Here is a 17272-nt window from a genome sequence, read left to right on the forward strand (position 1 = left end):
AAATTCCATAACTTTGATTACTATCAAAGAGACAAGAAGACAACAGCAAATCAATTAATTAACTTCAAAATGTCCTTGAACTGTTCATTTTTGTGAATTCTTTGGTTGTAGGGGTGAGTGGTGCCTTTTGATAACTTCAGGTTAACATCTTTTTTACTCGACGTGATGGATACACTTTTACAATGAGCTTTCATACACACTCCCCGGTTCTATACCTACTTTTTTTCTTCTTTTTTTAATTCTAAGGTATCTAATACGACAGAAGAAGAAGAAAAAAACTACCAAATGGATTAAAGTCACATAGCAAAATAATGAAGGAAAAAGAAAAAAAACTTCTCAATGTTATTTATTGTGAAGACCTTTTTCACTTTATCGAGTAGTTCTTTTCAATCTGTATTGATTGGTCGCTAACTTTTACGCGCCACTACGTCCGTTAGTTCAGTTTGAGTTGTTCTTTTGTTGAGGGACCTAGATGAGCTCCCTATACGATTAGTGTTGTAACCGATGCAGCTATTGTGTACAAGGGGGTGACCTCTTTCGCACTCAAGGTGAAAAGTTTGTCAAAAGTATTCTCTTCGTCTTCTTCTTCTTCTTTTTCTTTTTTTGGGGGTCTTTTAATGGGACAGTCAGATATCATGACTAGCCTAAACGTCATCATTTAAAGGAAAGAGAAAAAGTCTATAAGCCGATAATACGAATTGGAATTTGGAATTCACACAACCTAGAGAGTGCATGGACGACTTCTACTGTACTGTTAAATAGCCTATGTATGTATATACGCACAGTGATCTATACATATGGGCCGTAACATCAAAGTGAATATTTAATTAACGCCAACTTAAATATATTTATACGGCACACAGGACGATTCCTTTTTCTTCTTACGTTCATTTATAGACAAGACCAAGACTGTATCGGAGACTTACTGTAAGTCATTTTTCCTTTTGTTTTTATCGTTTTCTATATCAAGCGTTGGCCTACTTTATACCAATAAAGACCAAATATATGTTTTGAAAGGAGAGAAAGGCTATTCACATATATATCTATACATGTTTAACAAAGTCGGTTTATGGGAACAAATGTGTCCCTGTATACCTGTCATTCTAAAAGTTGTATCACTGTAACGTATTGCTTTCTTCAGTGTGTGGATGCGACTGTGTGAGCAGTCTATATGTGAAGGTGTGCGTGTGTATATGTACGGTCTTTCTCGTTGTATTCGCCGTTTTACTCATCGCGAATTATTACAGCTAGAACCTGTCCGGCTGCAAGGAGCCATTTTTTCTTTGCCACATAGAGGAGCATACAGTGTTATTATTTATATAAAAATGATGACTGGAAAATATTGTAATTAAACTAGGAACATATGCACGTCTATCGATGAATCCCTTTGTTCACAGTAAAGTTTAGACTTGCTGCAAGTTCACTACTTCGTGTTAAAACTTGAAAAATGTCGCAAGGAACGATGCCCGCACGTAATTCATTTGAGTAGCCCATTTTATAATTATTATCCTAGCAATAAACACAACTTCTTCATTTCATTGTATATTTTACCATGATTATACCCATCGTATATAGTGCATTGGGCCCAATGTGTAGAATGATATATATATATATATATATATATAAATAGTATTAATAATTCATGAGAATAATTTAAAAGTCAAGCATGTTACATTGTCATGGGATTAAGATCGGACAAAAGAAATCACCATGAATAGATTATATAGGGGCTTAGGTTGGCTGGTGCCTTTTAAGACAAATGTTTTGACCAACTCATGGGCACATATATCCATTAAGCACATTTGGTATGTAATTGTGATCCGATAGGAGTACAATTTCACTTAGATTGCTTGACCGTTATATATAGGTGTCCTACAGATCACTGATTTGCGCATGTGGTGAGGGAGGGGGTGGTGGGGGGGGTGAGGAGGATGACCTTGAACGTCAGTCGTGGGAAAGTAGTTCAGTCTGTGGATTTGTATTTAACAATTCATGAATATTGATTATCATAATCTTGCGTTTAAAGTTAATTATTAGACCTAATATATATCCCTATAAATATGCCTTAAATGCATCATTTGACGTCTATAGTTCTAATATATTTTTTTTCTTCTGGGAGAATACTACCATACCACCGAATGTAGGAGTTGCCTTCCAAGGCCCCAGGGCCACAGTCCTTCATTGTAAACTCTTTAAATAATTCATTAAGGGTCAGCAGCATGCATGATTGTTTGGCCGATTTTTCTTTCGCGGGCCGGATTGAAATCTGCCTATCGAACACCCCTGGTCTATGGCAGAACTATTGGACGAACAAGTCTATTTATAGTCGCTTCTTTTAGCTGCCGCAGTTGAATGTCTCGACTGGTAGAAAAGGACAAACACACTTTGCAAATCAACACACTGTAGCTGCGAAGGAAACATATACCGTGAATTTCATTCGTATAGTGAATTTATTTGGAACGCCCAAAATGTATAAAATAATATGATCGTCTGTTGAAAGATACGCCAATGTTCACTGCCAGATGTCTTCGTAATTGGATCTGATATGTGGTTTTTACACGAAGACACAATATAGCTATAATTGCGTACCGATATGTCATTTGGAAAAGTGTCAAGAACATCCTTAAAGCTAGAGAGTTGAGGTGACTGATTAAACAATAACGTGGTGAGATTTTTAGCGCCAAACTGTTCCGTCATCAACTTAGAAAGATCCTCTAGAAAATAGTGACTAAAGAACATTATACGGACACAAGAAATGTCTACTGCACACAGGGAAGAACAGTCTTTTCTTATGAATTCTACAGTTAAATATCTTTAACTAAACGAGCAACGCAAAACTGACTATATCTAGGAACTTCTAAACAAATTCGAAAAGCGCTCGAATGGGATTCCAAGCATACAGTGACGTCATGGTTACATGTATGTATGTATTTTGTATGTATTTAGATCCTCCTGCAAGCAGGAACTTGCGAAGATTCCTCATTGGCTTATCAAGACCGCAAGCTGACCAAAGTCAGTCTCTTACATTCATATTTAACGTCCATGATTATGAATTGTCAACAACTCTGTAACTGGACGACATTAATCTTGGAGTGACTCGAACCGGGGACCTATGTACTATGTTATACCAATTGATCTACCCATCGTTTAGTTGGTGACAATCCCAATTAAGTATTTGTTGTATGCAGGGATAAGGGGAGGGGTCGGGGGGGGGGGGGTCGGAGGTGGGTGCTAGTCAGAAGTCATAGTGCCTTAGCAAGACGTGTAACCAGGGAGTACATCCCAATATCATTCGATGCAACCCACATAGCGGCAGGGATTTTCAAAACGAAATTTGGCTACTTATTAATATGTTTAAGAAAATGAGCAACAAAATATTGAGTCTCTGAAACTCTGTGAAACTCTGAGTAACAACTACCAGTGTTCCACTAGTCTCAACTAGTCTCAACATATATATATATATACAGTCTCAATATATATATATATATATATATATATATATATACAGTCTCAATATATATATATATATATATATATATAGGCCTATATATATATATATATATATATATATATATATACGTCTTTTTACTTGTAGCATAAACCGAATAAATGGGAAGCGTTTTTTTTTTAGTAGCACAAGAGCCTAACTGTAATTGAGAGTGTTTTCGTCAAATAAACCCTTTATTAAGAATGTCAGTATATACGCCATTTCTACAACAGATTTGTCTGGTATTCCGCTCAAGCACAAAGAAATAATCGCTTTATTGTTAAACTGAAAGGGATTAGAACTCATCTCATCTTCATCTACTATGGTTCCCCAGTTAAGACCTAATGCAACTTCTACTTGGCGAACCTGCGTATGGATTTCATTGTAAGAATAAGCAGTACAGCTGCAGTTTAATTGACTGTATCGAAACCATGTGACCAGCGCGAGAAATACATTCTATAGCCACACCACGAAAATCAGTTGGTACAGGCAGGTAAAGATTGGTTCAGTGAATATAAAAAAAAATCGTTAACCCAACACCCCCCCCAGCCCCCACCTCAGGGAAGACAAAATGATGATGATGCAGGGATGATGGGCAGATTCTGTTGTGGGTTTGTTATTTCTGGTTTCGGAATGGGGAAGTGGGATTTGATTTATTTATTTCTTCCTACTGCCTTCGACCAGGGAGCTTATCATTTCAGACTTAACTGATTTCGACATAGCTGCCCTGCACTGCTTTTTACGTACGGTCTCTTCAGTATTTACGAAAGTGTTCAGACGCTGAGGTGTATCGTCCGCTGTATGGGGGTCGTTCAAGGTAGCAGTTCCTTCAGAAGGAAGCGAGGGGAAATTATTGTACGGCTCCATTCGGTTATAAAAAAATGTCTTCGCCCGGACAAATTTTTCATATCAGTATTAATCACATGTAAATTTCAGAGTTCTATGAAATAATACAAAAAAAATTATTAGAGCCTGGTGCGGACACAGGGGCGTGCCGATGTGAACCTTTGTAACCTCACAACCAACGGAAAGTAGTTACTTAGGTCCCACTATACCTTCACTTAAACGTAATTATAGAACTAATTTATAGTCTAAATATGAAAAGTCTAATATTTAATTCTTTTTGTTCTGAAGGAGGCCCCACAAATACTTACATAGAGGTAGGAATCGAACCCCGTATCTTCGTGTCACGAACCGTACCACTCGACCACAGTGATTCTACTGGTGTGTTAAAGCGTATAAATTGGCTTTGAATAACTGTCATTAAGGGCGTATTACCAAGTGTTATGATCATAACACTGTGGTCGAGTGGTACGGATACATCGACTCCGGGCCCCTAAGTCTCTTCTTTTCTTTAAATCCAGCATCCTCTTCTGCGAGCAATTTTGACATTCCTGTAGAACATTATAGTGGTCGAGTTTACAGTTCTTTACTGATAAACTTAGCGGTACCATAATTCACAAGTTCCATGCATACCGCCTACCAACCCTCTCCCCTTCTCATACTTTCAACCATCACTAAAATGACCCATCATTACCACTTACAAAATATCGTGTTGCTTCTTTACGAATGATGAGTATATGCCAAACAGGTCTGGACGTTGGAACAATCAACATCCCCCACCCACACCCCCAGTGGCGTCCCGCCAGACATTTCAATCTTGGGGGGGGGGGACAGCACTTAATTAGGGGGCAAAATGTTTATTTGTGAATGTTGTCCTGGGGGAGGGCTCTAAGGGGAGGGGGAAAATGTTTGATTAAATAAGGGTCCTTAGATGCAATCTGGTGTATATTTTTCGGGCTTTAGTCTGTCCGATATTTATGTTTTTAAAAAAGTTATACAAAAATGGAAATTAACCCTTTTGTTTTGATACTGTTTTTAAATAAGAGTGTTGAAATTGAAATTCATGCAGGGTAGTAGTGAAGTTTCAGCACTAGCAGTTCACGACAGGGTCTCTGTGACCTTGTTAGTGAGAAAAAAAACTGGTTATTTTGATGGTCGGTGGAAAGAAGGTTTACTGATAAACATAATACGTTTCGTCCTTTGTAATGAAAAGTTTTTATTTTGAGTATTTTTTTAACACTACAAATCGCATCTTGGGGGAGGGGGCACCCAGGGGAACGATTTTTGGGTTGAGGCATGTGCACCACCCAGGCCACCCCTTGGCGACCCCCCAACAACAACCAACACCACCACCACCCCACATGGCACTCATCTGCCATCTCTTCATACATAAAAGATTACCCCTAATCACCTCTGTATGAATACCTACAAATATCATAGTCCGTTATATGCTTAGTTTATGCCAGCTGGACCACAGGGGTGATAGCAGGGCCAATGCAAACTCATTCCTGGGGTAGAAACCCTATCACGTGCTCCCTGCAGTCGCTCAATATCCATGACTTGTTCATTAGGAAATGTCTGTGTAAGGTATAATTGGTTTCATCATTTCGAAAGAAAAGTTTGGAAACAGCTGCCATTATAAACGTTTCTTTTGTACCGATGCATGAACGCCATCCGTGGCAAAGTCTCTACGGTATCTTTAGAGCGCCATAATGACATCTTGTTATGATTATTTTCCTATAGTATAACGAATATTATAGAACAAATTGAACAATTTTAACATAAAATATTTTCTACTTCATGTGATCGTTCAGAATTTTGTATTCTCCCTACGAAAGTATAGTAAAGCATTCTTTCATAGATTTGTTGTCTTTCAAGAAAAGTAAACACAGTTCTTGTTCTCTAAGAGCTCAAATTGTTGTAAAGAGCATTTTTCATATTAATTTTGAGAAATGCTAACTGTTTAAAATAAAAAATTGTCCTCAAAAGAAAATGAAAAAGTTAGAAACATTTCTAAATATACTTTGCGAAAGAACAAGTAGTAAAACCTTCATGACGCGAACGTTGCTCTAATATATATATATATATATATATATATATATATATATATATATATATATATATATATATATGTATATATTTCACAGCAATTTTAAAATAATCTTAAAATCGTTACACACTATGTAATTGTAAAAACATTTTCACCAGGGGCGCAACCACGTTTCTTGCACTTGGGTGGGGTTGTGGGGGAGGGGGTGGGGCTAAGATGGAAATTTCCCTGATTGTTGCGCCCCTTATTTTCGCCGCCAAATATTTTGATCTGTTTGGATGTAGTTACATAGCCATTTTAATGAACGCGACGAAGTATAGAATCAACTGCAATAGGACACGTATAGGCGCCCCATAGATCCGACTAAGTGCCATTGGTCTTTCTGTCAACGAATCGTACCCCAGTATATGCGATCACTTAAGATGGGTTTTTTTTTTTTTTTTTTAAATGTTAAGACGAATAACAATGGAAACTCAATCACGTTGAGAAATACCTTTAATATAGAATTATTCATTCACGGCATGTTTATTATATCGCAATAAAATTTTATTTCTGATATACCTGGACAAAATATATAAGTTAGAAAAATACAAATTTGAATGAAAATATAGAATCATAAGAATGAAAGTAGAAAATGGGCAAAATGTTTTTATAGGTATTGATAATATACAACAACAAAAGATAAATCAAGTAATTAATGAATAAAGAAATAAAAATTACAACTGCCAAAAAAAAAAAAAGTGAAAAAAAGGGGAAAAAAAGGGAAAAAAAGAAAGAAAGAGAAGAATATCGATAGAGAAGAACAAAAACAGAAATATTTATACGGTCACTGGTCACACAAAGAAATAATTCAAATATTTTCAATGAATAAATAAGTAAAAGTCAATGACAAAAACAGATCAATACAATAAGAACACAGCGAGATCAGAAATATATTGATACGGTCAGTAAATTTGATTCTAACCCTAACAGTGAAAGTAATTCTTATTTGACCCTATGATTCAGATGACAACGCAAATTCCCGGAATTTAAAACTGCTAATTAGCAGAAAACAAGTCGATGAAAAGGGAGAAAAAATGTTAATCTCCTCACTGAAATTTAATACGATATTCATATGTCACACATTTTAAACAGTTATGGTTAGAAGGCCACAATTATTATTTTCTTGATAAAAAAAAAGAATAGAAAAAAGTTAAGCAGACACAATAGAACTGAGATCATCTCTCTCTTCCCCTCCCCCCCCCCCCCCCAAAAAAAAAAAAACAATTGTTACAGAACTTTCTTTTATCTTTGATGTATCTTAAAATTACAAACATTTTAGTACGCATGATAACATTTCTATGACCCATAATGGTTCATAAAAGATTCCGTATATATCCATTAACCGTTGGACAGCAATCAAAAGGCTGTTTCACTAATTAAAGATTAATGATGTCTTCCGCTCATCATACAAAACATTTACAATTGTTGAAACGTAATTACCTTTCATGGTCTGTAAAGTAAGAGTTTTGAAAACACTATATTTAAGCAGGCTAATGTCTTCTTATAACTTACGTCGCTTTATATTATTTAAAGAAAAAGAGAAGAAAAAAATCTTTCTCATTTTCTACTGTACATTCGGACTACATCAAAGGCTCTATATGGGCATACAAAGGGTCACCTCTAACTGAAACCAAAATGATGGTGAGGTAAGAAAGAACTTTTCATTCATACTAACAATTTGATTATAAAGGTTAAATTCATTATAATCTGAGTGTATACATAATTTAAAAAGGACGCATTTAACCTCGTCCTTCCTTTTAAAGGACATTAGTTTAGCTAAAAATTGCTAGAAGTTTCCAAAACGAACTGTCTCAGAGGATCTGATCTGCCAAAATATTTGCCAGCCGTTGAGGATTATTTAGAAAATAGACAATTAAATTTATCAGTGTCGATAAACTAGCATATTTAGTGTCGATAAACTAGCATATTTGGTGTCGATATAAACTAGCATATTTGGTGGCAATGGTGATGACGTAGTAGGATACTTTTATGCGTTGTAGGGACATTCAATTTAAAGTAACTTGGTGAGTTCTTAAAAAGTAGGAGAACGGATGGTTATCTATTGTTGGTTCAAGATGGTCATTTTTCGTGGTGGGGGAGGGGGTCGGGGTGATAGGGGTGGTGCATGCTTTTCCTATACACACTACCAATCTTCTACAAGTCCAGTTGATATTTTATTACTGTATAAATCATTTTACGATACGTGTAGCATTATGTTCAATAATGATTTTATTGGAAAGCAATTACAGTACTTTTGTTTTGGAGGGGTTGGAGGCGAGGGTAGGGGGGGGGGCGAGTGGAGGTGAGGAATGAGAGAAGGAAAGTGGACGGAGCCTATTAGTTTAGGCATACAGAGGACAGGAACGGGATTGGACCAAGCCTGCCTAAACGTTAAGATATTTCACTCCCAATGAAACATCGCCAAAACAAATATCTCAACCAATTGCAATACAGCACGCTTTAAATACGCATTTGTACGTACCAAACTTACTTCCGACTAGCAGCGTCCATCTCATGAGTTTTCTCTGTCTACTCTCTTTCCCCTCTCTGGTCATTGACTGTCACTAACTAGATCAGCGAAAGGCTTCTTCCGCACTTTTCTCCTGAGTTTGGTGAAGGGGGGGGGGGGTGGTGAGGGGACATATATCTCTCTCTGGAATAGTCGCTAATATGCAAACCCGATCGTGAATAGAGTTGACTTCACTAACTTATTGAAAGCATATACCGATCATTTTCTTAGATACCGTTTTGTGAAACCTACAAATAAAATTATATTTCCCTAAATCTGTGTAAATATGGGTGCCTCTGTGTGTGTATATGCAGGCCCGTATCCAGGTCGGAGCACAGAGGAGGTCATTCCCCTCCGTGCAGACTACTGTGTCCTGGCCCTTCTCCTGCCCGTATCTAATCCACCATCACGTGTACAATAACTTACCAAGTTACAAAATACGAGCATTATGCCCCTCGTAAAAGTTTTGATGTCCCTCTTAACTCCGAGTTCCTGACCATGGGGCCTGTGTGTGATTCCACGTGTGTGGCTCATTAATTCATTTATTAGCAAACTCTAATATATCTCTCCTATATTTTCTATCGTGTAGGCTTACATGGAATCTGTACTACTGCACGCAGAGTCCTGCATGGCACGGGTAATTCTTCTTGTACTGTATTGCATATCAATTAGAATTGCACAAGAGACCAGAACCGATCAACTAATTTGACATTATCAATATGTTTCTGTTTATGCTTCTCCGTAGGTGGATGATTCTTTTCCGGAAGTGACGACAAATCACAAGAATGATGCATTTTAACGGTTCCAGTTCCTTTCAAAATGGTCTTACCTATCATAACCCTCCTCCTCCTGTCGCCGAACCAGTCAACAGAATAGCAGAGGGGATTCAAAAATTGTACCCACAATGCAATGTTTCCTCCTCCTCCTCCTCGTCGTCGTCGTCCTCTATCGTGAATGGTTTAGTAGCTAATGAATATGCAAATATTTGTGAAGCCGTGGAAAGTGAGGGCAGTGAGAGAAAGATATCTACAAATGCAATTTCTTTAAGGAACGAAACAGCGCAAGGGAAGACCGACAGCCTCTCGAGGGGTGAGGAAGGTAGCAACCATGAGGATGACGTGGATACACAAGAGGGTACACAGCAGACACTTGACCTCCTTGACCTCGATCAGACTGACACTTCTAGTCAAAACCAAGATGAGGATGCTGACGGTAAGTACTATCGAAAACCTTGTGACCTTTGACCTTCTTCGATACAGTCTCTATGTAACAACTTTCAATCTTATGGCTCGGGTTTGATTTTTTTTGCATTTTTCTTACGTCATATCGTATACAATTAAGTCTCTCGGGTCAGTTGTAAATAGTAAAGGAAATATTGCGGCGGCAGAAACAACAAATATTTCCACACTTTCTTTGAAACTCTCGTCTCAATATTGTCTCTTACTCGAGTTGTGGTTAAATGAAACCGATTTTCAGTGGCTTTAACACGCCCTCACTCCGGAAAATGAATCGCAGTAGGTGGGCTGTGATGTCATTATTGTAGGCTAGCTGTCTTTCAACAGTTTTCAAACTTTTCCTATTATAATAATCTTGTTGATTTATCATTTGATATTTGATACATTTGGGACGTTCGCTAAGATGTCAATGTTCTTTGGTATATTTAGAATTTCATTCGACTGCTGTAACTTTTTGCTAGAAATTCAGCAAATTTGTCACGCACATAAATTCTGTCACAGGACTTTCCCTTTTAATTTAAAGCACTCTTTGATAAACGTACCCTGTTAATGCATTTTAAGGTCATTTTCTACTTCAACCGGAAACAGAACTTGATTCGGTTATATTTATTTATTATTATTTATTATTTTTTGATGTGAATATTCACCTCTTCAAAATGTTAATGCCAGTGACGCTATAAACTGCAGTTATTCACCTATGACCATTCTGGCATTCTGTACTAGATGTTGTGGCTAAATATGACATTTAAAGAACCCAAAAAATGTTTATTCAAAGAATATAACTATAAATCTCATGTGTTGGTTACTGGAACGTAAATGCCTACTTAAATGCTATATTCTAAGAGATTGCGAGCAAATGCATTACTCAAAATAAAATTACTTCCTGCTTCAATTGCAATAAAAAAAAATACTTGCTGTGTTTATTTCATACAGCCTTTCAATTTACCGTATCGTATATACAGACCTATATATTTCATCGGCCTTGAAAAGTTGCAAATGGTGAGGTACCTTGTAAATACAGACAATGAACTCCTCAGTTTTGAGTGTTATTGAATTCGTTTAAAACAAGAAATAACAAGAAAAAGCGAACTAAGCCCTTGAAAAGTTTACAGAAAATAGAAGGTACTCCAAATCACATTTTGAAGAAGACGTCGCTGATCCAAGACTAGAACTATCTCCTTTGTTCCAAGCTTCTCTTCCTTACCCCCCCCCCTCTACCCCTCCCCCATTCACATATCTTCAAAATCATGAAAATACAAAATCGTTCATTAATTTCAATACCACGTCACGTGTATAAGATTTATATCGACATGACATTGTATAATCCGTTTTAGATACATTTCTTTGTCTCTGCAAGTAAAAGTGACATACAGAACAAATTTATCGTAAGAGTCACTGTTATTGTTTGTGATGTTAATCAAAGCGTGACAAGTGATTCTCTTCCCGGATTGGTGGTGCGGTTAAGAGGGTCCACGTGGGTCCACCTGTTGCCAAATATTACGATCAATGAACCACATCGGAACCTCAGATATACGACCGTTTTTTCTTCTTTTTTTGGAAAAAGGAAACTATTTTATGTATACTTTCCCTCGGGTGGAAGTTTGTTGAGGAATAGTATTGATAGATTTAGAAGGCCACGTTCGTAATCATGAAGAAAAAAAATTGTCGAGTGTTTCCAAACAATTTCATCCGCCCTCGCGTCAGTTGATAATTAATGGTTTTGTAAGTGAGGTTTAACTATATACAGACACACGATAATATATAGGATGATTAAATATCGTGACAATATGTGTAAGCATTATACGAAGTATAGAAAGAAAGTACAAATTTTAACCTGAAATAATAATAAAAATAATAATAATAATTTAAAAAAATAATAATTTAAAAAAAAATAATAATAAGAATAATAAGAAATAATAAGAAAAAGAAAACAGGTTTAGTTGTGTCTGCATAATATATCTCTCATCAATGAATAAATTCTAAAACGGGTTACCAAGACAGCATGAAAATCATGTGGTGGGTGTGGTTGGGGTGTGTGGGTGGGGGATCGGGTGTGGACGGGGGATATGGGGCTGGGGGTTATCATGTTTATCTTGATTTTTTAATGGACCGGTAACAATGGTTACGTCACTTATACTGTCACTGGGAATTGTCAGTTTATTTCTTACGTTATCTACCATAATACAATATCAATACTAATTGTATAAGTTGTATAAGCGGATCCATATAAGTTTTATCATGCAAGCATGACCCTTCCATGGTTTTATCTGTATAGACAAATAGGGTGGAGAGGGGTTGTGAGGCAGGGATGGAGTGCATAGCGGTCGGTACCTTCGCGACACGAGTCCCTCATCCTTGGTTTTGGAAATACTCAAAAGTATTCTTTTTCTTCCATTTAATTTAAAGTGCCCTGTTGTTGAAGGAATTAAGAGTAACATGGAATTAAAAAATTGCATTCCTGTTGAAAAACATTCAAATACTGGAATTTGTCGTAAGGATTGCATAGTTGATCCTTTTTGTAGGAGTTTTAAGGTAACTGTGTGGTTAATCCCCTTCAAACTAGGTCATATATACACTGCACCTCGACGATTGTGCTCCCCCTCCCTACCCCCCGATTGAACCCTCTTTCACCGCCCTTGGCCCACCCCCGATTGAACCCTCTTTCACCGCCCTTGGGTGGCATCTTGATATATGTAAACTTACTTTTGGACTGGCATATAATAGTAAGATTGCAGCTAAAACCAAATAGAATTAATCATATCGGAAGTGAATTAAAACTAAACAAGGCATGCAACTACAAGCGACTGGTTACAAAGACTACACTCGGACATTTCAGATAGCCTGTCTCGTTTCATTGTTGATAAGAGGTTGTCCTAATCAATTGAGGGTTTGATTTCGAAACCCTTCATAAACGTCTAGTTGTATGGCTTGACCAGTTTGCAGGCTTAGAGATAGTCCATCTGCTCTGTCAAAATGACCTACAATATACTCTTTTACCCACCCAAAAAGAGGGGGGGGGGAGAAATCTTAAAGGATTCACTCTTTCTCTGAGCGACTCTGTAGACTATGGACAAAACATGGACAACATCAGACACGCTAATCTGTTAGCGATACGTGTCTTTGATAGGCTTCCTGTGTAATAAGCCGAAGATAAATGATCGGTATATGATTTATTGTAAGTGGGGGGGGATATGATGACGTCATGCACCTGGATATAGCTATACGCGTGTAGGTAACACGTATGTTATACGCGTGTACTGCATAAGTTTAAGAAGAAGAAAAAAGGGGGGAAAACGGAAAACGTCTTAAATTCAAGAGGGAAAAGACGAAGGAATAATTTAACCTATTAGGCCTATTCCTCAATCATCTTCACAATTTTGTAGAGTGTAGATAAACGGCAACTTTCGATATCCACCCTGTCCCATATACATTAGTATTGTTTTAGTGGTGTAACCCCGTGACACGAACATTTTGGTGTCACAGATCACTTTCTCTTCCTTTTTCGAATATATACACAGTTCAAAAAGCTTCATATAGTATCACATGATATCAGATTTGTTTTTCTCTAGTTCGTTGGAAATTTTGCAACTTTAATTTTTTTTCATCAACAAAAGGAATTGATATAGAACGAATATTTAAGAGGTTTACGAGATTCGAATTTGAGTACGGGCTTTGAACTATAGCCTATGGTGGGTTGGGCTATAGTTTACATAGTAACATGTTTCATAAAACTGTCGAGAGAGGTGTCAAAAAATATTTGTCTAACTTGAGCTGGGGGTGGTTAGGGGGTGGGGGGGGGTTTGATGTAGGATGGGTGTACTTTCATTTGTCCTCCACTCTAATTGTTTACGTCACTGTCATAAGTTTTAACATTGATCAAACGAGCCGTTAGACCTCTCGTTTTGGACGCTCTGTTATCTTCTGTCCGTAACCACCCAAGCATGCATGCATATAAAGATTTGTATAAATGGAAGCTTTCTGGTCTTACAAACAACGATGATAGTTTGTGATACTAAACAGTGTCCTGTTTTTACTATTAAGTTGACACAGTATAGATGGACAGTTGAAATCCTTTAAGAACTGGGATTAATACCACTTGAGATAAAGCCATCTTATTCTAACAAAATTCCTGGTTACCGTCAGGACTCTTCAAAAATTGCCGCTTTCATATGCCGCATCCATGGACGATATATATCTGTACTTATACATATACAGAAAAAGGACAGAATTGAAGTTGATAGCCTATAGGTACTAGCCTACTGCGTTCTTATTTCTTTCAAAACATGATACTGACAACTACTGGCATTTTGACAAAGCTGAATACACCATCTTATCGATTTCAATAATTAAGATCCTTAGTATATGCGTTTGTAAAAAGAAACGAATGTGTGGTCGGCAGTCATTTGAATTTGACGGTCATCCGACATTACAGTATGATTTTTTTTGGTCTGGTTTTCTTCATCATACAGTCATCATTCTGGGCCTATTGTAGATAACATTCCCTTTGTGTGTTGTGGATGTCTCTTGGTTGGTTTGTTCACATGTTTTTGTGATGATAGGGGACTCCTCACAAAGCGTATAGGCTGTATGTAGCATATTATATATATATATATATATATATATATATATATATATATATATATATATATATATATATATCATAGCGTGCACTGCCATAAACCAGGATTTGAATATTTTATATAAAACTAACGACAGGGCAATCTTCCACACAAATATACATATCTTTCTTATATGTTAATGGTGATTAGTATTGGACCTAAATTGCATGCATAATATTGATAAAAGTCACCTGCTGTATAATTCTTGGTTTACATACACCTCGAACCATTGTTTTTTTTACAAGAATTAGTCTAATTTAAAGTTATGGTTTCAATAACTATTTTCCGGACTTGGCTTGCTTCACATACAAGGCTACCAATTTATCTAGTTTAACACTTAACTTATTTGAAATGTCCTATTTTACAATTAAGCTCCTTACAAATGACCGGCAGTCTGTTTCTAACATAAACAAAGAGAGAGAGAAAAAGAAAAAGAAGCAACAAGTAAGCAAAAACAATGTAATTCTCACAACAAAATCAGTAAAGAGTTTGCTTATGTATATATCTGCTTGTCTGTCGATAAATCACGTGCACGTGCGTTGATATGTCAAACATTATATCAAATCTCTCGACACACCCCAAGGCCCCCCATTTTGTCAGCCAAGGGTACCAAACATGAAAGAATACACCAACCCTGAAAAATTAGCAACCATTTAAAGACAAATAATATTTATGTTTCACCCTCAACACCGCTCGTAATTAAATCACCTTTAATTAGGAAAACAACAGGTACACAATTTTCTGAAGGACTCTAGCAGGCACAGAAGGTGAGCCAACCACTTTTACCGTCATATACAATTTAAATGTTTGTATAGCCCAAATTAAACTTTCGCAGTTCCATAACCCCCTAATCACAATACAAAATATGGTTTTGTGCCATAGAGTTAGTGTAAAATACTCCCTAAAGTGTAGTTGCCTAAGTTTGTGCCTTTAATTTGATCATAACTGTGTTAAAATATGGGTAGTAATATACATCATCCTTTTTTTATTTTTTTATTCTATATGCAACGAAAGGTTTCTAATCATTTCTGTACATATATCCCCTATCTTAAAATAAAGCATTTATATGTCGCGATCTTTTGTGATCTGACCGTGCGATTATAGCGTTTTTACAAGATCAGTTATTTCGTAATTAGAAGACCGGTTATAACGTGTCAATGTAATAGATTCGATTATGTCGATATAATGCCGTCAATTACACTTTTTTAATCGATGTAAGTAAGCGAAAGTAGACGACATTTTTAGCACCACGCCGTGTATAGTTGATACAAAGTGTTCTTTCGTAACAACATCACGTAAGATAATGATTTGTACATGTATCATGCATCATATATCATGTCGGGTTGCCGTTTTGGCGTTCCATGATATGGGTACTATGACCATGGCAACTCGCATCCCCTCTATGGTTTTAAACGCAATGAAAGAGAACAGTAGGCCTATGTATTTATGTAGGCCTATACCTTCGTTCGTGATACGGTACACAATGGTAAAGTTGCGGTTCTCCGACGAAGGTTGTTAAATGTCCTTAAATCTATCAATTTATATTTTCCCTATTTCTCCAAGGATCTGTACTTCTGGCAATATTCTCATTAGGGACCAATTTGTCCTTAACCAATAGAAATCCCTAGTTGACGATTAAACAAAACAACTGTGTTTTTTTTTCATCTTCTAACCAGTAGCTCCCGGGTTGCGAAATAAAAATACTTAGAAACTGTATAGGTTATGAAAAATTGGTAAAAGTGAAAAATCAGATGAGACCAAAAAAGAAAAGAAAAAAAAAGGAGAAATATAGGGGAAAACCAGCAAAAAGGAAGAAATAAGATTTGAATTATTAGCTCAGTGGAAAAAGTTACTCTATTGATTGTGTCTTTTTATGTCTTAATCACGTAACTTATTTTGTCAATATCGTCTTAATTGAGTAATTCTCGTTTTGCTTAAGTCCTTTGTGTAATGCAAAACGAAATGAATAAAATGCAATGACGTGAAATCTCAGTTATTTTTTCAGATGACTCAACATAACCCTATCTATGCCCACGTTTTGCAAGTCATATACCCACGGTAACGTTGAACATCCCATGACGGATTGTAATTTGTCGTTAATTAACCGTTAATGGGCATAAACCGGACATTAAAAAAATACAGTAGAGCATAGGTGCCATTCATTTACACATTCTTAATCGTAGCATAGTTTATTGACAAATACCCCCCCCAACAAAAGGGGGGGCTTCCATACCTTAGTTTAAGAATGAATCAGCAGATGACTTTTTAAGTGGATTAATTTTCAAAAAAAAAATTAGTTAACATGTTTGATAGATTAAGTTTATTTGTCAAATTGTTCTTGACAACAGTCTCATTTACATTAAATAGATGCAATCAAGTTATGTATATTTTCCGCCCGTTTTCAACTTCATAATCTGATTGTGATTGTGACTATATGTGGCAAACCTTTTTAACATCTACCTCACAATTCTACTTAAGTGTTTCTTA

General features: G+C 36.5%; 1 protein-coding gene across 1 annotated transcript in view; it reads left to right on the forward strand.

Annotated features, from left to right (window-relative positions):
- The first annotated feature begins 539 nt into the window (after window positions 1–539).
- Window positions 540–17272, forward strand: part of LOC139968913 (pituitary homeobox 2-like) — a 57745-nt gene continuing 41012 nt past the window's right edge. Inside the window, exons 1-2 of the mRNA XM_071973525.1 lie at window positions 540–927; window positions 9677–10143. Of these exons, the coding sequence (XP_071829626.1) occupies window positions 9717–10143 (427 nt within the window). The 5' untranslated portion in view covers window positions 540–927; window positions 9677–9716. The remainder of the gene's footprint in view (window positions 928–9676; window positions 10144–17272) is intronic.

Source organism: Apostichopus japonicus, chromosome 6 (genome assembly GCF_037975245.1).
Source record: "Apostichopus japonicus isolate 1M-3 chromosome 6, ASM3797524v1, whole genome shotgun sequence".
In the NCBI taxonomy this organism is placed as follows: Eukaryota; Metazoa; Echinodermata; class Holothuroidea; order Aspidochirotida; family Stichopodidae; genus Apostichopus; species Apostichopus japonicus.